Source organism: Fringilla coelebs (assembly GCF_963513975.1).
Source record: "Fringilla coelebs genome assembly, chromosome: 1".
Lineage (NCBI taxonomy): Eukaryota > Metazoa > Chordata > Aves > Passeriformes > Fringillidae > Fringilla > Fringilla coelebs.
This window is the reverse complement of record NC_140028.1, coordinates 66859034-66882053: the sequence shown is the minus strand read 5'-3', so window position 1 is coordinate 66882053 and position 23020 is coordinate 66859034. Positions and strand designations below refer to the sequence as shown.

Sequence of the window (23020 nt, the reverse complement as noted above, 5' to 3'; positions counted from 1 at the left end):
TGTGGGTTCCTCACGTTTCTCATCTGTGGTGTCCATGGCAGTGAGCTCCTAGATCCAGCGTCCAGTACCCCTGTGTACACTGCAGTTTGATTCCACATTTAGATGAGTAGCACATAAATATCCCCGTCTTCACCAAATAAAAAAAAATCAACCCTCACTCATGTTAGTTTTCTGCTGCTCTATAGCTCTAAACCACAAGCAGGGCTAAGTGATCAGCACCATAACCTTACAAATTTTCTGTCTCTAACTCAGGGCTATAACTGTGGGAGATGTATTGTCCCCTACGAATGTGATGAGCTCTTTGGCACAGAGAAAAAGCACAGAGATCATATTCCAGGATATATTTTCAAACGTCTAGCAACATTTCCCCTGGTTTCATTTTTTAAATCATAAGCACTGGAATAATTCATTTCTAAGGCTCTCTCTTGTGCTGGTGCCTAGCTGCCATAAAAAAAAGTAAACTACAAAAAATTTCCCAACTTATATTTTCCATTTGCAAACATTTACTCAATTCTCTGAATTAACAAGGAACAGCTTCTTCTTCTACTCCATGCAGGAGGTGCTTTCATAAACTTGTCACATCCTGATGTTAGTAGCATATGGTATTGAAAATATTCCTACTGCTTGAAGGGAGAGCTGTTACAAATACTTCAAGCAACAGTTTGTTAATTTTGGATGTGATCCTACAGTGCACCAATATTTTTCTCATGCTTTTAAACCTAACCATATAATGAAGATGCCCCATGAAGTTTCAAAAAGAACGAGTTAGACCATAAATTTTTTTGGAACATTAGAACATTTCCTTTCAAACACCAATGTGCATAAGACAGAGTGTTTCTTTCTTCTTCCTTTTACAAACTGGAGGAGCAAATTCTCTTTTTTCTCACTTCTATTTTTTTTTTTTTGTGCTATCATGAAATATGGGAATAACTGTGCTCTACATGAGGAAAAGCAAGGCTGCCTTGCTTTACAACTCAAGGAATATAGGCTGTGCCTTACAGACCCTAGATATACCTCTTGCTCTGGCTGCCTAGTAAATTGAAATATGACAGTACAAAAAAGAAGACATGAGAAATTGGTGTGTTAAGAATAAGGCTAGAAGGCAAGACTTCTTGGGGATATAATATGGAACTGGCATCAAAAGATAGAACTGGGCAGAGGATAACATCATTAGTCCTCCAGATATACTGAGCAGCAAGATATGTCACATGGGGTCAAAGAGGGGCAGGATCACAGCCCTGGGGGAATATATGGAGTTAAATAGTTTTCTTCCATGAAGAAAACTATTCCTTATCTGCTCCCTTGAAAGGATGCTGTGCCTCTCAGCACTGTAATTCCATCCCAGCTCACTTTTACCAGAAGATGACTGAACTGCCACTGGGAAATGGCTTAGCTATTGGTATTCAGCTAGTTATCAGGAGGGCTGGGGACAGGTAGAGAAGATAACTGGGTGGCTTTATGGTATCTAATACCATAAAGGGGTTTGTAGGTCCTCCTGTAGCAGCCTTCCCTTCTCCCGCCTCCTAGAGGTTCCTTCACCACGACCATTTTTCCTACCCTTTTCAGTGCTTGTGTAGCCACAGCTTCTTACTATAACAGCTGATCACTGCCTGGTCTCTGCCTGCTTATTTTGCAATGTATCTGATATTTTAAAATTGACAGGAGGGGAACTCAAGTGCAAAAGAACTCAGCTCTAGTTAGACAGGAGGGGAACTCAAGTGCAAAAGAACTCAGCTCTAGTTACACAGGCAATTTTGTAGTTAAGCAGGTAGTTGAATGAGGATTTCTAAGCTTCAGGTGACTTCCTATTTTATTGGCTATAAATCCTAAGCCACACTTTGTTAGCAGTGAAATTTTCAGGGATTTCAAACTGGACCTTATGCCATTATTTTCCCACAATATATGATATGCTGCAGTAGTCTTCTTTACCTTCCCTCCCCTGAAATTAGATTTTTCTCATTGATGCCAAGTCCACAGATATCTACTTAATTCAATTTGATTTTTAAAGCCTTGTGAAAAACAACACAGGCAAGAAGGAAAAGAGGAATGCTCAATTTGCTGTAAAAATAACTTACAACACAGCAACAGCTAAAGAATATGGATATGGCAGAAAAAGCAACACAGGATGCTTTCTCTTGGAAAGCCTCGGACTGAAAAATTAAGGCAGAGCAGGTCAGTTGAGAGATGCATACGTTAAGCACATTTCCTATCTTGCCCTAATAATGTATTCTGAATGCAGCAGCACACACTGCTTTCAGCCTTTAACTAGCCAGTCAAACATGACCATTAAGCATATTCAGGATGAAATACAAATATGGGAAGTATACCATGACATCCTGTAGAAAAAAACATAAAGGAAAAACAGAAGGTAAACCCAAGGGCAGAAATATGCTGCATAAAACACAGTTGATACAATGCAGAGTTCAGAGAGGTGAGAGAACTGCTTTAAGCAAAAACAAAAAGACAAAAAAATCACCCAAACATCTCCTTCCTCCTTATGCTGCCAGATTTATGGTTTCTACTGAAATCTAAGACAGTCAGAATAACCAAATTTTGATGCTTACTTAGATCTTGCGAGACCAGATGTAATGTAGCTCTCAAATGAAAGATTTGCCAGGGAACAACAAATACACAAAGCTGATTGTTAACCAAGTCCTTTGCAGGGCAAGTTGACCTGGTACTTTATTGTGAAAAGAAACAAAGCAATGGAAATACCAACATAATTTGTATTCAAAAAGAATAGTGCACTCCATGATACCACAGGAACTTGGGATAACATTATAAAAATCTTTTTACCTCTATTTTTCTGCCTAAAACTTTGTATTTGGCTTTATTTTTTGCCACCGATGGCAAAAAATTATCTTTTGTCCACAAATTTCACTTAAGAAGAATCACACATTTTAGATTTCAACCTCTGACTGGGAAAATAACTTCTTATAGTCACACTATTTAGCATCAGTTTTCAGTTGTATGGCATTATTAAGAGAGTATTTTTGAAACAGGATGTATCTAATGCAAACATTAACCAAGCAGTGAAAATAGAAGCTTAAAATTTATTTAACAGCGCACAAAGAAGTAGGAAAGCAAAAGAGCTCATCCCCTGAAATAAAGGTTGAATTTGAATATAAAGATATTATCATTAGAACAATCTTAAACCTAGTTTCCGTGAGTAGCGGGTAGCCTCAGAAAACTCCAGAGGGTAGTCTTTCTAAGCGACAAAGTAACTAAAAGCTACAGTGACAAAACACAGATTTCCTGAGGCCATCTTTCCTATTTTCTCAGCCTCTCCTGGCTGTATTAATCATGTCAGTTCGGATAAATTTGCTACTTCCACCATATCAATCATTTTGAGTTACCTGAAGAAACTGCAGAGCAGCTAGAGAACACTATGTCAATGTGCATACTTGACTAAAAATTGCATGCTTCCTCAAGAGGAACTATGGGATTTTGGAAAACTGGTGAAAGCAATGCAAAAACTAAAAAAGCAGAGTATTAAACTCAGATTACCTGGGCACCTACTCTAAAAGCAGCTTCCACTTGAGCTTTGAGAATGTTGCACTTCAAATGGTCAGGTACAGATGAAGGTGACACAGGGGCATGAAGAGTCTTTTCCGATACCTTCTTGTCTTCAGCCTGCATTTATTAAAAAAGCAGTGACATACATTAGAAAGAAAAGTTCATAAAATTATCAAAGGTTAAATTTTTACTTGTAATAACTTGATTCAGCAATACTGGCTAAAACTTCCATATTCATACCCTGATAGATACATCTTAGAAGATTTCGAAATATTTAATGACTTGATACTATGCTCAAGACAAGAATAGCCCCAGGAAAGCCTGAGTAATAGAAACAAGAAAATGATGTGGAATGAAGATACATTAAAAAAGCTCAGCCAGGCCCTGGAGTGGTTGTTCAAACCTGTGATCACACTGAGGAAACAAAACATTCTCTCAAAATATCCCACAGAAGGCAGAAGAGCAAACAGCACAATTATAGTGAACACTGCCTTTTTACATCACCCTTAAAATGCAAAGCTTTGCAAGTTTAACTGGAGAAATGTGAAGAAATCTCCATTTAATTGCAAGCCGAGCAAAATCTCCTTCATCAGAAGGAAAAGAAAAATCAAGGAACTTGAAACATTGCTGATGCTGTTTCCACCTGATATCAATCCTTTACCTACACAGTGATGTGAATCAGAAATTTTGGCCTCAGGATAGCTAGTGTAGTGCCCTAGTCAAACATGACCTAACGGTTTTGTGCCATGAACAAACTATATCCAGCAGAAATGCCACATTAATAAAGTTCCCATGCAGAAAAGAAAACAAAAAGACAATGTAAGACTAATGTATCAACAAAGAGAGTATGGTGAGACCAGGATTGTAAACATGAACTCTTAAACAATCAAACTGTAATATGTCACATATTTTTAGAGAATAAAATATGTCACATATTTTTAGAGAATAACTGGGCAATGACATAACAGCCATTGCAAACTTTTCTATTCTTCCTGGAAGTGACACCTGAATTACCGATGAGTAACAGCCTAGATTGTGTTTTCATTTTCCACTCTCATGGCTGAGAAGGGTGAGTGTTTGTATACATCCAGACAGAATGGATATGTAATGCTGTCATTCAGATTTCAGCCAAAACAGGTATAATGTAGCAGTACACCAGGTCCAGTGATCCTCGAGATTCACCACTGCCAAGTATTTCAAGACAGAACCAATCTTTTTTTTTTTTTTTGCTGCTGAAATTACCATATGATTAACCCTTTAACTTCAAAATCTTTCTCCTTTATCCTTCCTTCTGCCGTCCCCCATGGCATACCACTGGCAGATGGTAACTACAATCTTACTGACTCTATCCTCGAGCAAGCACAGACAAATGGGAATATCAAGATTCGGTGAACACTTTCTGCAAGTGGTGCAAGTCACAAAAGCAATTGTGTTGCCTGAGGAAACTGTTCAGCAAACACTGGGGAGGGAAAGAGCCAGACCTTAGCAGAACTCTGTTGAGACTGCAAGTTATTTATGTATAAGTAAAGTTGGTCTAGCAGCCTTCTGCATCCAAAATTCCATAGCTGCCAGGTATGATTTTGAACAACTGTCTGTTAAAAGACTGCTCGTCATGAGATTTTTTTTCTCTGCCAAATTTCTAATAATTCTTACATGTTTATTTGTCAAGCTACATTTACTTTTTTTAGAGGAAGATGTATTTGGACTTCCCATTCTCCCCAGTCTCCTCCTAAGGGAAAAAGAAAATACATAAAATGAAAAGTGACAGTGTCTAGCTGGAGCAACTTATGGAACTGTAGTCATCTATTCAGTCTTGATTATAACAATAGTTTGGCAAGTATGTGGAAAAAAACCAAAGCACCAAACACAAACATGAAATATTTGATTGCCATAGTTGTCTGTTCTAGGATACTTGTGAAAGTGAGAAGGGGAGATAATCAAAAGGACAAAATCATTTGTAAAGAAAGCACAGCTTTTACTTCACCAATATTCTTGGTAGACAAAGTGAACCCATTTCAAAAAGGCTGTTATTACCACCAACATTCATGTGTATTGATTACTAACAGCTGAAAAAACAACACATTAAGCAGTGGCATTCTTAAAGGCCATGCAAAATCTCACCTTTGTTTTAACACTGTATACTAATTAAACAACATTTCAGTCAAGCAAGAATAAACAATTATATTTTACTTGCTATAGCAAGACAATTGAGGCTTGTTTAGGAGACAAGCTTGTTTGATAACCAGAAACACTCCCAAGTCCCATCCCTCTGTTATTCAGATGGATATAGATATTTTTCATTCCTATAGTTCTTCTTCCACTGCCCAATTTTCCCACATTGACCAAGAGGAAGATAAAAATTCCCAGGGCTGCCCTATAGCGGGGAATCCTCAAAAGATCTAAATCTCCTGCTGTATTCAGTATTGTGCAGATCCCTCCATTTAACAGAGATCCCCAGTGTGAGATCTGATGCGCAAGTCCCACATTGAGATCCTTGAGAGGTCCTAATACTGATGGTGGCTGACCAGGCTGAAAGAGAAAGCTGCTGCTAGAAGGTGCACATTTCTCAGAAGCCAGTGCTGGGTATTCAGTTCTGCTTTAGTCCTTGTTTGGGTCACACTTTAAGGGATTCACCTTCAAGCAAGCAAAACTTGCTTTGCTGGCACTGCAACAGGAGCAGCAGCACCTTTAGTGACTGGTCAGACATGAAGAGCAGACACTGCTGCAATTGCTGCTCTGCCTCGTCCTGCTCAGCAGCTGCTGAGTCAGCAGCCAAAGGCTACCAGGTCCCCTTCCCCCAGTGGAAATGCCAACTGCACACAAAGCACACATGGGGCGTGCGAGGACTTGGCCTGACCCAGGCCTTCTTTAGCTTCTGAACATGTCAAAGGCTTCTTTGCCTGCCTGCCTTGGCAGTGGCAGTCTTTTCTGCCACAGAAAAGCACATCCTGAATCACTGTTGAATTCTGCTCTCCCACAGCTGATTAGCTGAGACTATTACACATAGAGTCAGTGGTGCTGAGGATCCAGATGAAAAGTAAGCTTTAATCACAGTACAAAGCAGCACCTCCTTATTGCAGACTATTAGCACTTCTAAGCATCTATATAAGCTCATATTTTTCCCTAATGGCACTAATCTGTACATACAAGCTCGTTCATCTCCCAGCTGAACTCCTAAAGTATAACTGTCATCAAGAATGCAAAATAAAATAAAATATTTCATGGGTACAAAAGCGCATGCAGAATCTTCTGTGGTTCATTTCACTAGTTTGTAAGAAAATCAAGGTCTAAAACCTGTCTGCACTAGGAATCTCCACAGACTATTGCTACAAGAATGAAAGCTGTATTCTACTTTATTTTGCCATATAATAAAGAAATTTTATATTTCCAGAATCCTCACTGCTTACAACATAAAGAGAGCAGCTATTCATCTGTTGAGCCAGGCTGGCAATTATTAACATTTTGTTTTAATTTGTACACTCAGAGTAATGTATTTGGAAATTATTACAATGCTAAGCATGGCAGAATGTTAATGAAACTTCCTATTTTATCTTTTTTTATGACACAATTCAAAAGAATCTTCGATGCCCCTTTCAAGTGAAAGTCCTAGAGTCAAACTTGCGTTTGAAAGAGATAATATTCTTGCTTAGAATTGCAATTTAAACTCATCCTAAAATGTTTAGAAATTAAGAAAAAGCCCATTAGGATTCCTGATAAATTTCCAGTTTTCCATGTCCAATTCTGCTGATCTCAATAACAGCAATGTGTTTACATTTTTTCCACCATCAATGCAGAATTTTATTTTTCCATGGAAATAGAACACTGGAGAATTGCATTTAAATGGAAAAAGTCAAACAAGCTCAGATATATACACATATAAAATTAGAGGCATTTTTTCTTTTTGTAACTGAAGTCTTACATTTGCTTTTTCTCCTCCCAAACATTTACTTTAAATTCAATTACATTTGCTGATACTAGAACTGAAGGCAGATTTGTAGAGTGTTAGATAATGATGACACTGACTTTGGTTTGAAAAGCTAAGTGAATATTAAGCACACATACAGAATATAAAAATAGCTGCATGAAACACAGCAATACCACTCCTGTAGATAACATTTTCAAGCTCTGCTTTACAGGGTTTATGCTTTGTTCCACATCAAACTTTGTACCAAAGCCAAGATTCATGATCTTGTGCCTCTGTGAATTTATTGATAGCCTCTTCTTAGACAAACAGCATGTTTAAAATGTGTATTTGACTGGAGATAACTGAAGAAAAGAATGAATATTTTCATTAGGAATGCAGGTCTATTTTTGTTGCTAGTCATCCTTACTAGTGGGAGGTAAAATTTTAACAAAGACAACACAAATATATAGTTTCTGAAAACACATTAGCTAACAGAGGTTTTCTGGGACTCAACTACATCTGCAAATGTGCATGGAAATCTACAGACTCTTTTGCCCCTTTTTCAGCAGAAAATTTATTGCTTTTAACCATGTGACAGCTAACACCAATTATGAACAGATACCACAATGATAAGACCTGTACAATTATGTGTTATTCTTATTTGAGGTAAAGTTTTCAAGCAGAAATTGCATCTTCTTTATTAGAAAAAAAGTACAATTGAAAAAACAAATAAACAAACCCCTCATTAAGCTGTCAGACACAGAATATTTTCCTCAGGTTAGCTATTACTTGGTCTAATGAAAAATATAACTCCCAATAAGTCTTGTTATGCTTATATCCTTCGAGAAAACCTCTTTAATTCTTGGTATAAAATTTATTTTATAAAATACTATTGCTCAATGTTATTAAATCCGACAGTCTTAGAGGACCATGGCAGCCTTTTTTCCTGGATATATCCTCTGATCCGCGTACCACACAGAAGAGTCTCAGGTAAATCAAAAAAGGTGGGGTTTGTTTTGTCAGTTTTCTTAAACTACAAATGATTTTTGAAACCCCAGTGGCTTTGGACATTCCTGTTGAGCAGGGAGCAGGTAGCTCCACAGATTTTTGCAGATGGTGTCATTTGGGAGCAGACAATCTGTGTAGCAGGGCAGTCCTATAATACACGTTTGCCCTGCTAGCAAAAGGCCCTAAGTTCTGAGCAGAGCTTGCAAAGATGTTAAGGCTCATCTGGCTAGCTCTGTCTGAACCTTTCTCAATATGCCTGCAGCTTTGTTTTACTAAGTTTAGCTGTAGCAGCAATATTTTTATGTAAAAAACACCAGTATTCTTTGTAGAATAAGGTATTTAAGACTCTAACACAAACATGTAGTTAAAAGCAATGTAGGGCTGATATGAAAACAGTCCTCCCTTTGAGAAGGGAAGACACAGGACCTGGTCTAAAAGAGCACTGATATGGAGTGGTAGCGCAAAGGGCACAGTCTGGCACTGGGGACCCATGGCTGTAAACAGCGCACCATTAGCCCGTTAAAGTGCAAACCTGAACTTGGACAAAATTGGGTTTAGGGGCAATAAAGAGAGTGAAGACATAATATATAGCATATATATGTAAAAGCCACCATGTACAGTAAATTTAGGTATAATGCAAAGATGTAGACCAGTGAAGAAAGAGCAAGATGCAAAAGCTTATTTGAAAACATACAAAATGACCCAAAGTATATTGTAGAGTGAGGAGAAATAAGTAAACATGAACATGCCTGGATAGAACATTGGTACAGGCTGCCCAGGGAAGTGTTTGTGTCACCATCCCTGGAGGTGTTTAAAAGATGTGTAGATGTGGCACTGAGGACGTGGTTTAGTGTTGGACTTGGCATTGCCGGCTTAACAGTTTGACACAATGGTCTGAAAGGTCTATTCCAACCTAAATGGTTCCATGATTCTATGACCATCATAATTCCCCCTCTCACCCCACCAAAATGAAATCACCAACCTTAGGACCCACAGGCGTAGGGAAAGCGTGACACCAGGAAAAGAGGTAGAAACAATTTGAAATGTATTATGATTCCTAATTTTTATGCCATAATTACAGCTGGGCTAATAATGACTAGACTCCCGAGATTTCAGAAATGCTAACAGTACATTCTTGGCTTCACATCATAAACACACACACACACACACACACACACACACACACACACACAAAAAGCAACGGGGGATGGAAGAATATATTTTTCTAATGAAAGGCTTCCAAGAAGAAAATCAGAAATACATTCACAGCTACAACACTTAGGACTGTCTGTCTTGGAGATTAAGGAGTCTGCTAGCACCAAAGGGCATTGGAACAGAGGTTGAAACAGACTTTCATCATTCAGTAGGTGGACAGACACGTACACCATACCAAACAGCTCTGGAAAAGAGGTTGGACACATCCATTCATCATTCCCATGAGACAAAGTTTGCTGTAGCAGACAATCAAATTAATTAACTGCAGAATCTAATTTACCCAATTTCTTGCTAATTCTCCTATGGGTCGATTATTAAGCCTGACAAATTCCAGCCTGAAAGCACTTTGCTTGAAAAAAAATAACAATTAGCAACAAGAAGGGAGGGAGTGAAAACTGGGACTCCACAACAGATGTGGAAATCGTTCCTTTTTTTTTTTTTTTAATCAGAAATAGAGTAAATGAAACAGCTTTGTAACAGCTTCAGTGGTTTTATTTAAGCATAATATTTTGGAGGATGCAAGAGTAGGCCATAAAAGCACTTAGAGGCCCAGAAATCAATGGAGTGGTGCAGGAGAGGAGTTAACGCTTCATTTTTTTGCCCACAACTAGACACATTGAACACTCATTGAAACCTGTTTGATGCTGAACGGAGTAGCTAGCTAACTACCATAACCAAAGGAACTTTGAAGGCCCCACTCTCAGTTAAAAATTCTTGTTACATTTTGGGGTTGTTCAGTCCCATCTAACCTGCCTTGTTACCTTTCTGCTGGGCAGTGCTCTATGGCATTTCAGCCCAGAGTTAGCCCAATATTTGCAGCATGTCTCTCTCTTTCACTGGAGAAGTCATCTGCTGAGGCAATTCCAGGCTCTGCTCAGAGCTCAGAGACCTGTGGTTTGTTCGTTTTAGCTTTGTGAGCTCTGTATACACATTTCACCAGAATCTAGGTCAGACAATGGTGTTTGAAGAAACCACAAACGAAAGGCCAGAAGAACTTCAGAATGATTTGTTGGTCACAACCCATAGCCTGTACTGTAGGGCTGGATCACTGAAATGCTTTCCAGTGGTGACTCTGGGCCAGTTTCAAGAGTATGTACAATTTTCAGATTGTTAAAACCAGTAATTTTAATAAATTTTGAAGGGCTGGCCTCTTTTGCATTCACATGGTAGCTGCTGTTCATGGGAATGCTGCCCAGTTCTTAAACCCAAACCCTCTATGGCTGCCAGGGGAGGGTTTTCATTAGACAGCCCATGTCTCTAGCCTTGCCTTTTGCTGAGCTTCTGCCAGAAACAGAAGCATTTAGCAGCTCTCGGTGCTCATTACAAGACTTTTTCATCAGCTAAACTTTGACTGATGGCAGACTCATCACAGCAGACACAGGCTGCATTTACTGTGCAGCTGCATTTATTGTGAAGCTCTGACTTGTTATGATACTGGGTTCTGCTAATTAGTCCTTAAATAAATAATCCATCTGACTGTGGACAAGATTCTAGAGCTGTCAGGACAAGCCAAAGAAAACCTTTAATTATAAAAGAGCTGAGTCCTCCCTCCACAGACTTGCAGCGAATATGGACGAGCAAGAGGATCAGAGATCAGGCAGAAGTTGCAGGTACAATATTGGACTACTTTCACAGTATGGTGGGATATAGGACCAAAGTGTTTCAAGCTTTCAGTTTAAGAAAATAGACCACAAATCTACTCATTTTGAAATCACAGGGGTACCATTAGGATTATATCTTTGAACCTTTTGTGCAGCACAGGTCAGATTGGTTTACCCAATTGTGCGCTGTGGTCAATGGGGAGGGAGTCTTCTCACATCTTCACTTTGGCCCTTTAAATATGCCAAACTCACTTCTCAGTGAGCTCAAGAGTGTAGGACAGTCCTTTAAAGCATCTTTTGGACATTGTACCTGAGTGAATGTTCTCCACTAGGCTTCAGATAGAGCATCAGTAATCACATGTGAACTACACAAGTCCTCTCACAAGACCTGGGTATTCATTGGATGAGTCTGTGATGGAGAATTTTCCTTTGGCAAACTATGTCAGTGCTTAACAAGCTTTGCCTATAAAAAGCTGTACTTATTACCAGTTGAGAATATTTCTAGAAGATGATCTTGAGAAATGTACATAGGAATGAAAGGTGACTTCTTTCCCATTTCACCCCAGTTTGTTGACTTTATGATTTATCTTTTTAATTCCCACTTGAGCCAGTCAAAATTAGAACTCCTTGCAGGAGAAAACCAAATAGATTTGGGAGAAAGTCTAAAATATTCCACCTTCCTCTGTTCATTGAGAAATATCCAAAAATCATGACACAGGTCATTACCTCATGACTACATTAATAAGGCATAAGGACTGCAGTCCATAGCTGAACTACACCACAATCCTATGACAAACACTGAACATGGTTCAAGGAAGCCTTAATGATAGTAAATCCCTTCCGTTATAGAATAAATTCAGTTAACTGTAATGTTGAAAAAAATATCCAGTATTTAATTTTCTCATTAGAAACACCTGTCTCACTGATTTTTAGCCTTGACTTCAATCTCCTGGAATCTCTCATCCAGAGAAGAGAAAGATTCTGCTATGTAGATATACAGTCCCTTCATGCTTGTGTTTTTGGTACACTTGGTCATGTTCCCTTGGATTTTAATTTCCTTAACACTTTTTGAAGCAATATCAATAACAAAAGGCTGTTTGCAAAACCAAGGTAAAATAAGTTAGTTGAGTCCTTCCTCCAGCTAACAAAAAACTCTCAAAACACCACTTTTCTTTTAAAACAACTGTACAGAGTCACTGGGGGCCAGGACCCACCTCTTTTGAAGACAGTGGCAATACTCTCATTGACTTCACAGGGTCCAGCTCAGGACCTGTGTGGTTGCAAACCAGTGATTCCGGTCCAGATTCAGATCAAGGGATCTCAGTTCAGGCACAGTGGATTTATCCTCCCATGGATATGAGGAACCACTGACTTACTGATCTCTGGCAGAAGCAGCAGGACATGGCTGTTTGGCCACCCCTGCAAAAACTGTCTCATAAAACACCCACTAACATCAGATGCCAGGGGGAGTTTATGGCATAACACGGACTCCTCATGTAGAAAAACAAGATTTTTTTTATCACTTAAAGTGTTGTTATTTTTTTACAGCTCTGGGCTGCCTAGATGACTAACTCTTCACAACTAAACTAAAACTATAGCATAACATTGTTGCAGCAGCTTCTGAAATTTTAAAAGGCAAAGCTGATTGAAATGCTAAATCTAAAAACCAAATCCCAGTCCCATAAGAAGATGGTGAGAGGTGATTAAAAAGCAAGTCAGTTGAAGATGAATGTTGATTTGAACTGGAGGTGAAAAAGCAGCAGCTTTTGAATATGAAGTGACAAAGGTGCTCTGGCATGTATATGTAAAAGTATATATGTATATGCTATACCTTGTTCATGCTGACGTGCAGGGCTGGCCATGGTCCAACTACCTTCACACTCTCCGTTTCTATTTTCTTCAGATGAGAAGTTTCATCATAAAGAAGGGGAAGTCCTGAGCTCAGTTCTAAAAGGATGCCCAAAAGAAAGAAAGAAAAAGAGACAGTCTGAAGGGAGGCTACAGAAGAACTTAGAGCAAGACACTCAACTGCATTTGAAGATACGGCTGTCGGCAAAGCATCTTCTCTGTAAGACCCTCTAAAAATGTTTCATAATTATCCCTGTTGGGTCATTTTGCCTTTTTCTATTTAGCAAACAATTCCTCCCCCTCCTCCTTCTCACCCATCCTTTCATTTCAGCATAGCTTTTGCCAGCTTTGGGCTAGATATTTCTCTCCTTACCTCCCTGCTGCCTCTACCCCCTCTATATTCTAAGACTTAGTTGACACCAGAGGGATTATTTATGCAGCCAAGGTGCCACTCTCAAAACATGTGATGTGTAAAGAGATCAGAGTATAGCTTTTGGCTTCTCTCAGACATCTTTATTTATATGCCAGCCTCTTTAAGACTGTTGTCAGGAATTTGCTGTGCTTTGTCAACAGAGATTTTGAGCAAGCCACTGACACAGAAAGACAAGGAAAAAATACTTTTTAAGACAGCCCTAAAAGGTCTCTGTCATCATCGTGGGGATGCTGTGGCATATATACACATATTTGCAAGTACTCTGAGAAAAATAAACTTCATCATGTGATGATTTAATGAATCTCTGTGTCTTCCCATATTTCTTCTTGCCATGGATTCTAGATAATAACAGTTGGGAACAATCCAGTTCTGAGGAGTCTGATTCAAAGCCTACTGAAATCAATAAAAACCTTGCACTGACTGCAGTTTGGTTTGGATCAGGTTCTTAAGCTGTCCTAAGAATATTAAATATTACTCACTCAAGATCTAATTCTACAGCTGTTTAAATATACATTAAGGGCTTTGCTGACTAGAGAAAAATTGCTAAAACCAGCTTAGAGGGATATAAGTAAAAAGCTGGTTTTTTTGGTGTTACTGAAACATTATCAGACCCTGAGGTAATAATGTCCTAGAAAGGGTTACAATATCAGCATTGACCTCCTCTTGGTGGTCTTTCATCACAAGTTAATGTTGCTAGACTTCAGCATTTCTCACATCACAGCTGCTTCTGTGCATATGAGACTGTGAAACTGCCTGATACCCCGGGAATAAATAACCACAGCCATAAAATCAGACATGATGATGGGCAGTTTTTTTTAAGAAACAAAATCATTATAATTTCCTCCTAAGAAAGAAAATAAGGGGGGGGGGGGGAAAGTGCCTTATTTAAATTATTCAAGTTTGCTATTATTTAAAACTGATTTTTAAGCTGGGTTTTGGGGTTTTTTGGTTGTTTAAAAGAAGAGTTGTGGAAGACAAGCAAGTCAGTTTAGCCTTTCAACCCAACTTCAAAAACAAACAAAAGAAAAGACAAAAAAAGGAATTCCTACAAAAGGCATAAATTTCCTGAGTCAGCATTTAGTCCAGGCAAACCCAGGCTTTCATTCCAAGAAAGGATCTGGCAGCATTGTGGTTTTTCAAAGTACTGTTTTCAGCTTGAAACTCAGTCTGCGTTAAACCATTCTCTGCTCAGGGTTATGCAAGGTCTTTTGTAGCGAGCTGCTCAGGAGCGAAGGATGTCTTTTTTTGAAGTGATAACCTGCAAGCTCAGCCCAGAGTTCAAGAGGCAACCTGGGTCCCCTCTTCCCGTTCCTCATTTTCTGTCATAAAAATTCTGTGAGTTGCACTGCATACAAGTTGGCATCTGCTCCCAGTGATAGCCCCAGCTGCTGCCGGTGAATCTGCCCATGTGTACCTGGTAATCCATGCACAACATTGCCATGCCAATTAGGTTCAGCAAGCAGCTCACCCTCTCTTCCCTGTAAGGCTGACTGCTGTTGCATAGAGTGGGACTGGGGTTCTGGGATCCGTTGGGGGAAGATGTGCTGCCCCACAAGATGTGATGTTAGCTCTGAGGTGAGGTGCAGCATTGCGAGTACAAGGATCAGGCTGAATGCAGGAAAACAACATCTTCTGCTGAGCTGCCTTCATAAACACACACGTCAGATTTGCTTCACTGGATTTCACTTCCTCCAGTAATTGAAGCAGACAAATTACTTGGAATGTGAAAAATCAGGCATGTCTGGCCTCGGTTTGTTTTCTGTTTGTTTCTGTAACAAAGTCCTGTGCTGTGTGTTTGCTGGGAAACATGCGCTAGTATTTAAAGGAACCAAAGGAACCCTGGCTGGGCACATTGTTGCTTCCCTCTCTCCTGCCCATGTCCCACTAATTGCAGTGGAATTTTGGAATTTCTCAGAATAGATGTAAGTGGAAGAAAGACATATGCTTTCTCCCTCTCAGCCTGATGGTGGGTACATATCAGTGGGTCACTCCATGTTCCACTTCAGATGAATTCAAAACCATCTCAGAGCTCAGTGATGAGTCCAGTCCATAGCAACTGGAACAAGTCACAAAACACCTGTGGTCCCATGGAAAAGCACAAGGTAGGTTAAGTGCTGGTGTCACCTCTGTCAGCCTTATGGGGAAGTTTCTGCTAGGATAGCGTATTTGCCCCATGAGATCTTTTTGCTCTTCAGGCATTTCCACTTAAGATATTTTGGTCACAAGCACCCTCTTTCCTGAGAGCATCCCCATTTTAGTGACCACTTACTTCCTAGAAACACTTTCCCAGCACTGGCCTTTCCACACAGCCTGGAGCCAGACATCAGTTCCCCATGTCCTCACGTTCCTGAGGCAGACTGCTGATAGTGTTTCCTCTCTGCCTGATTTTCTCTTGGCCCACACACTGTGCCATGTCCTCCATAAATGGCCAATGGCCAGCATGCTCCTAACCATTTCAGTACATGCACTGTGAACCTTTCCCACAGGCTCTCTACAAGAGTTTTTTCAGCTGAAATAGCCTGAGCAGCATTTTAATGAAACCATTAAAAACAAACCAACCCTAGTCCCCTGAGCACCAACCTTGAAAAGGTGCTTAAACCCATCACCCCAAGCTGCAAATGAGTAAGTCAAATTCTGTTTTAAGAGAAGTGCTCCTACCCAGACTGCCACTGCTCTCACAGCATGAACATGCCAGTTATAACCATGGACTGGCTTCTCAAGGGAAACCAGCTTTGCACCTCCAGCCGAATGCACAGGTGCCACAGAGGATCAGCAATGGGTTGCAGTGGGGCAGCACGGCAGCATTAAGACACCCAGCACACGGCATGCACAGCTGCCTAAACAGCTCAGCTGGGAGCAGTCAGCACAGCTGCACCACAGCTTCCCTTTGGAGGTGTCCCATCCCTTTCCACTCCCTTAGAGGAACTGAGATTTGGCATTCGGTGCTACTGGCATTGGGCAGGAACCAGCACTGATTCTCTTCTGCATCAGTTAGTGTGGAGCAGTCTTCAGCAGACCAAGCGAAGAGAAAGGTGAATCTGTCTCCAGCAACGTGTGCCATACACACCTTGGCTTCTGAAGTCCCCTTCAGAGCATGGCAGTTGCCAGACAGGCCAGGGACGCTGCTCCCCACCACCAGGGCCAGTCTGGGGGAGAGGGCTCACTCTCCCCATGTCTGGGGGAGGACATGGAGCCTCCCAGGCCCCAGTTTCATCTCACTGAGCACAAAGAGAACTGCTCCTAAAGTTTGCCCTTGTGCTCTTCTAGGCTTTTCCTAAGGTTGTTTCTGCAATAAGGAGGAGCCGGAGAGCTGTGTGACCTGAGAGGAGACAGAGCGCTGGAATAAACACCCTGTGCTGTGTGGTTTTTGGCGTTTCTTTCATTACCTCCTGTCCCGCAGGTGGGCCCACGGCAGGGTGGTGGGGAGCTGGAGACCAGCAGCACCGCGGGGACTGAAGCGGGGACACCGGGAGGGGAGTCTGACACGGAGCGGAGGGCTGGATGGGGGAGCCCCGAGGAGGGGGCCGGGGGAAGCAGGGCGGGCAGGGCCTTCTGGGTCGGGACACTCAGCAGCAGCATAGCTGGCTCGGAATGAATTTCCTGGCATGCTTCAGCTCTAATTTGGGAAAGGAAAATATGGGCTGGCACACCCCCCAGAAAGGTCACCGCCTCCCACGGTGCCAGGCTAATAGCCGGGAGAGGTTTTCCAACACAGCCGTGCCAGCACCCCCCCCGCCCAGCACCTGTGCCCAGCACGGCATGCGGGGCGGCCCCGGGAGCGCCGGGCCGAGGCCCAGCCTGTGCAGGGCCGGCCGGGGCAGCCCCACAGCGGCACAGCCAGCGCGGGGCCGGCCGGGGCAGCCCTAGAGCGGCAGAGCCTGTGCAGGTACGGCCGGGGCAGCCCCACAGCGGCACAACCTGTGCAGGGCCGGCCGGGGCAGCCCCACAGCGGCACAGCCTGTGCAGGGCCGGCCGGGGCAGCCCCACAGCGGCACAGCCTGTGCAGGGCGGGCCGGGGCAGCCCCACAGCGGCACAGCCAGCGCGGAACCAGCCGGGACAGCCCTAGAGCGGCCCAGCCCGCGCGGGCCGGCCGGGGCAGCCCCACCTGAGGGGGCCGCTGGCTCCAGAGCGGGGCCGAGATGCGAATACCTCAAAACTGTCGCACTCTCCTGGGAAAAGAAAATGAAAGAAAATGTTTCTGATCTTCTGAAACAAAGTCTGATTAAAGTGCTTGTCCAGATAGATGCCTGTGCAATACTGCTGGAGTGGGAGAGGTTACAGTCAGGGTCACTCAGTACGGTCCAAGACCCTGGTTTCAGGAATTTGAAAGTTATCAGATTAACTGGCCAGGGTGAAAGATTCCATAATGGATAGCTATCTCAGGGTCATTTACAGTTATGAAGGCAAAAACTGGGCAAGGGAAGAACTCATCATTTCCTAGAGACGAGGAATATAATAGATCATATTTTGTTTTGCCCATCATCTGACATTCTTACGCAGCTTCAGCATCTGACACATTGCAGAGTGCAGAGATTGTAAATCTGGAGAGCAATGCTCAATGACAGGGACGTTTCTCTTCCAATTCCTGTGTAAAATATTTGGCCAAGCTCTGTACCCTTAAAAATGCCTGTACACATTCAGCAGCAGAGACTTCCACCCAAACTCCCCCAGACTGCATCAGGAATGGATAAGCTTCTCTCCTCATTGCTTTCTACAAGCCAAGTATTTCTCCACTAGGGAAGTATGAATATTCCAGTCTTGGTTGCTAAAACTTGCAATTATTCTGATTACCCAAACTAAGAGCAAGATGCTGTATGTCCAGGGCTCCAAAATTTCTGCTGCCTGTGCCCAGACATGAAAACAAGATCCAAACAATGACGGCTGAGGGCCAGCTGGACAGATCAGCAAAAGACAATAGCAGATGAGGGTAGGTTTGTGAAACTATACTAACAAATAGTAACAATGAAAAAGGAGCCTGTGCCAAAAAGTGGTTAGAGAGTCAGTATCTGTGACTAATGGGGTATTTGTTCAGCTATGGAACACCCACCTAACACCAAATCCCACAACACTGCAGCAAACCAAGGAAATTGCAAATCTTGTCTCATTTGCACACGCTACAAAGCTAGCAAATAAGAACAGGAAGCACATTCTTCAAGGAGGAAAACTGAAATGCACATGTTTTCCTTTCTTTTCCTTTGCCTCCTTGCCCGAGACAAACCTGAAGTCAGCACAGTCACTGAAATAACAATCACTGCAGTGGACTTACTGGTTGGATTTGGAACTGCAGAAACAATGTCCTTGGTTTCGGGAGCAAGGGCACCATAATTGGCGTGGTGGTGGTGATGCCGATGGTGGTGGTGGTGCCTTGCAGCCATTTTTGTGGTATATGGAGTTCCACCATTCTCCTCAATGTTGAACGGATGTAGATCGCTGTTGTTGAACGGATGCAGATCGGTGTTGTTGAATGGATGCAGATCGCTGTTGTTCAACGGATAGCTACAAAATAAATCCAGTTCAAATTAGAGCAGTAAGCAGTAGCACCAATTGTACTTTTGAAGAGACAGAGTGAAAACTTTCTTGGGAAAAATTGCACAGCATTTTTGTAAATAAAATATTTTTTTTATCCCAAATCTTTACAGTTTTCTATCTCCACAAGATTTACGTGATGAGAAAAAAGGATGCCTCTGCTTGTTTGTATGACTTCAAGATCAGAACTGTTTTTGATTTTACACTGTACATCATCTCTGCTAGAATCTTTCCTGGGAAAGGAAAGTCATCAAGCAGAAAACAACAACTCTTTTAAAGTGAAATTTTCTGAAGAGCAGACCAAGGAACAGTCTCAGAGTAAAACTACATTTCTGAGAATGTTCATCTCTCCAAATTTATGATGCAAAATAGTTATATAAAAAAATTCTGACTTAGGGAAAAAATTGGGAAATAAAACATTTTACAGATAACAACATACAAAATAGCACTTGGTCAAAAAGGAATTGTACCAGTGCTGGTATAACTAGTTTGGGTCTTGGTGGGGGGTTTTTGCATGTGTTTAGTTAGGAGATTAACTATCATCAGTCTGCAGTAGCTGGCAAACGGGGACACACTGACATTTTAACTCATCATCTCTAACTGAAAGGTGACAAATTACAGTGCTTTTCTTCATTAGCTTTAACTGATACTGTTTTAGTTTATTGTTTGAAATTATGATGAATTTCTAGAAGTGATATTTTCTCCCCATTCCAGCAACCAAAAAAGATTGACATAATTCTACATAGATATTGCAAACTATTTGAATGTGCTTTCCTCTGAGGAGTGCTTAAAATTTTTATCAGGTTTTAACTTATTCTATAGTAGTGCATTAGACAGTAGTTGCAGTAAATCAATCCATTTCAACAAAAGATGAATCCCCTGCTTATTTGAAATATGCTAAAGAAGTTATATTTTCAGCTTCATGGGTTTTCAGTTTGCTTTTATTAATAACAGCAGCCAAAAACCTTGACAACATGAAATGAAGGCAAACCAAATAATTAAAGGAACAATGAATAAATTATACCTAAGATACTTGCTACATATGTTTTCTGCAGATTACTGAGTGATTCAAAGCAAAATTAACCAGTCATCTGGTAAATAAACACATCTGTATCATTTCCAAAGTTCTACTGAAACACGCAGCTTAGTACATCGTTAATAACCACTGTCTTCTTAGGAACAACTTCAGACAGCATGAGGTTTCTGACTGGGTACTAATTGAATAATACTTTTGTGATGGTTACTTTTTGAAAGCAAGAGGCGGGGAGGGGAATGTTGTGTATATTAATCTTGGCAGGTTCCCAGCATGAAGCAGCCACTGCCAATAAAGGCACTTCTGATGGCTTTTTTGCCTTAAGGAAACAATAGAAATAGGTGTCTGATACACAGGGGACAGCTTTTGTGAGCTCAAATAATGCAGGACTGGTCTGTCTTTTCAAACTGCACTGTATCTTTACTGCTATAATCAAATCAAGCAAGTGCCTACAGGGGGAAAATGGTACAGGCTAATGAGATTGCACACTAATTGTAGCAGCTCTCCTGCACTTTCCCTTCAAGGGCCTTGGCTTGGCGTGACATTTTTTGACTGAGAGGATAGGTAGTTTTGTTCACATGGTTAAAACCCTACTGGAAAATGAGTTTGGGGATGGAGCCTCAGCACATCTCTTTTTTCCATCTGATTCAGTTTTTTCAAGACAAAGACCCTACATGCTGGGAGTTTCATTTCATCCACTCGCAGGCTGGTTTAGCAGATTTTCAGTTGGTCTTTTCAAAATTAATCACACCAAATCCTTACACTGACTCCTCATACTGCTATGGTCCCAAGGTATCTTCCATGCTGAAATGAGAAGGAGCTGAGCACTGAACGAGCCAACTGAACTGACCTCTGGCTCGAAGGCAAATGTGCACCAAATCCTCTAGATGTATTTCTTGAACTGTCCAGAGACGAGAGTAACATGTAAAATGTAAAGTGCAGGGAGAACATTACATCAAAGAAGTAAAGAGCTAGCTCAGCAAAGCTGATGTTCAGCTATGCACTGAAATCCTTGAGGACAGTGGGTCATAAAGCTCCAGACAGGGTGTCACTACCCAGGCAGCGCTCTCCGATGTGAAATCCCACGTTCAAACTGCCGGCCGTGTAAAAGCGTGTGGTCATCTGTACTCTTCCAGGGCTGGCAGCAACTGACAGATGGCGAGGCAAGCTTATCTCATCAGGGTCAGCCAACTCTTGCACGTCCGATGCATATGAGGTTGGGCATTTGCACAGATACCCTCGCTACCAAGGAGTTACTGAACAATCAGAAACAACAGGCCTTGCAGCAGCCCCAGAGCCTGCCAACTAGAAAAGCTGACAGTACCCAAACAAAAATACCATAAGCAGTCCAAATCCCTTTTCTATGTACTCTCTCATATATATTTTAGGGGGATATTAGGTATTACTGTAGTTTCTACAAGGTGACATCATTATTATTATCTCATATCACGTGTTTCGCTTTTCTGTTCTTCCACTGTCTTAAAAATAGAGACTTGACACTTTTCCACTCAATGCATCCTTTTGTTGCTAACTTTGCTTTCTATTGCTTGCTTCTATCTGGCTTATCTGAATAGAAAACATGCTCATGTATCCTTCCCAGTCTATTGATGTAAACAAGTCACTACTTTCAGTGAACCAACTTTTTAACCAGATGCTAAAGTTTTCATAGTCCTGACCTCCAGGAATTTTTACTTGCTCCCCAGACATCAAGTAATGCTCTCAGACTATGTGCATTATGTGGACAGGTAGTAGTTTTCATCCTTTCTCTTGCACCTACCTTCTGGCCATCCTAGTATGCCAATGTCACACCTTTAGTTTACTTTTTAAACATAATTCAGCTGTCCTGCAGATTTCCTCTATCTCTGCTGTTATTTACTTGTGTGGCTTTCTCAAGAAGCTCCAGCTGTTTCCTATACAGACAGCTCCTGTCCTTCAAGGAAAATGAGGCAGAGCTCTACAGGCAAGTGTGCAAAGGAAGCAAACAATTCTTTCTTTTTGTCTCTCAGTGAGGAAAAAGCACTCCTGAGGATTCAGTTTCTGCAGGCTGAACCTTCAAAAAGGCCACTCAGTGTTCACAACAAGGCTAGTGCTGCCTTTAGCCTCAAATTCACATTAATTACTTCCTTCTGACCAAAAAGGCAGCACACTGAGGAACAAGGCAAATAACACATATCTACTAACTTCCTTTTCTATTTTACAGTTTTCATTTACATTACTAGTCTTCTGTGTCAGTTTTATGCTCCTGACACTTTACCCAAAAAGCTGTTTTCAGCTGACATTCTTAGATTTCATGTGCTGCAGTCACCTACTGCTTTACCAAACTATATCTCTAGTATAGAATCCACACACACAACAACAGTGTTAAGAGGACATAGGTAAATGGGGAACAGAAAAGTTTTTGAAGGCCTTCAAAACCAGAGTATGTGGGCCTGTGTTACCTGAACTGAACCTCCAACACCTTCACTAGCAGAGACTCCATGACCCTCCTGTGCAATTTCAGTGTCTCAGCATGTCTACACTTATTTGTTTATTCTGTCTCCTTTACTGCAATTTAAGCCACTATTTTATCTCCCATCCATCACAGACACAGTAAGAAGGTTATTTCTTGCCACAGAAGCCTGTGTTTTTGAAAATGGCCCTTTACACCTCCCTTCATCCCCTCAGGATCTGTAGAGCTCTGAATTCCTCAGTTGCCCCTCACAGGTTGCACATTATATACAGCTCTAAGACATCTTGCCATCCCTGTGCACCCAGCTGCCCCCTGCTCTGCTTCCAACATGCGGTGCTAAGAACTGGACACCCCATTCCAGCTGAGGCCTTGCAAACATGTTTCAAAGAGGAAGGCTTGCTTCCCATGTCCCCTGTAGGAGTAGATCCTGTTTATACACTGGAACATGGCATTTTTTAATATGGTCTGGGATTGTTGACTCATGTT

At 41.5% G+C, this 23020-nt stretch overlaps 1 protein-coding gene across 1 annotated transcript in view; it reads right to left on the bottom strand.

Annotated features, from left to right (window-relative positions):
* LOC311153529 (band 4.1-like protein 4B) overlaps positions 1 to 21873 on the bottom strand; it is a gene marked incomplete at its 5' end in the record, with an annotated part of 71340 nt that extends 49467 nt beyond the window's left edge. The window contains 3 exons of the mRNA XM_084205460.1: positions 17632 to 17695; positions 18793 to 19022; positions 21863 to 21873. Of these exons, the coding sequence (XP_084061586.1) occupies positions 17632 to 17695; positions 18793 to 19022; positions 21863 to 21873 (305 nt within the window). The remainder of the gene's footprint in view (positions 1 to 17631; positions 17696 to 18792; positions 19023 to 21862) is intronic.
* Between the last annotated feature and the right edge of the window lie 1147 nt (positions 21874 to 23020).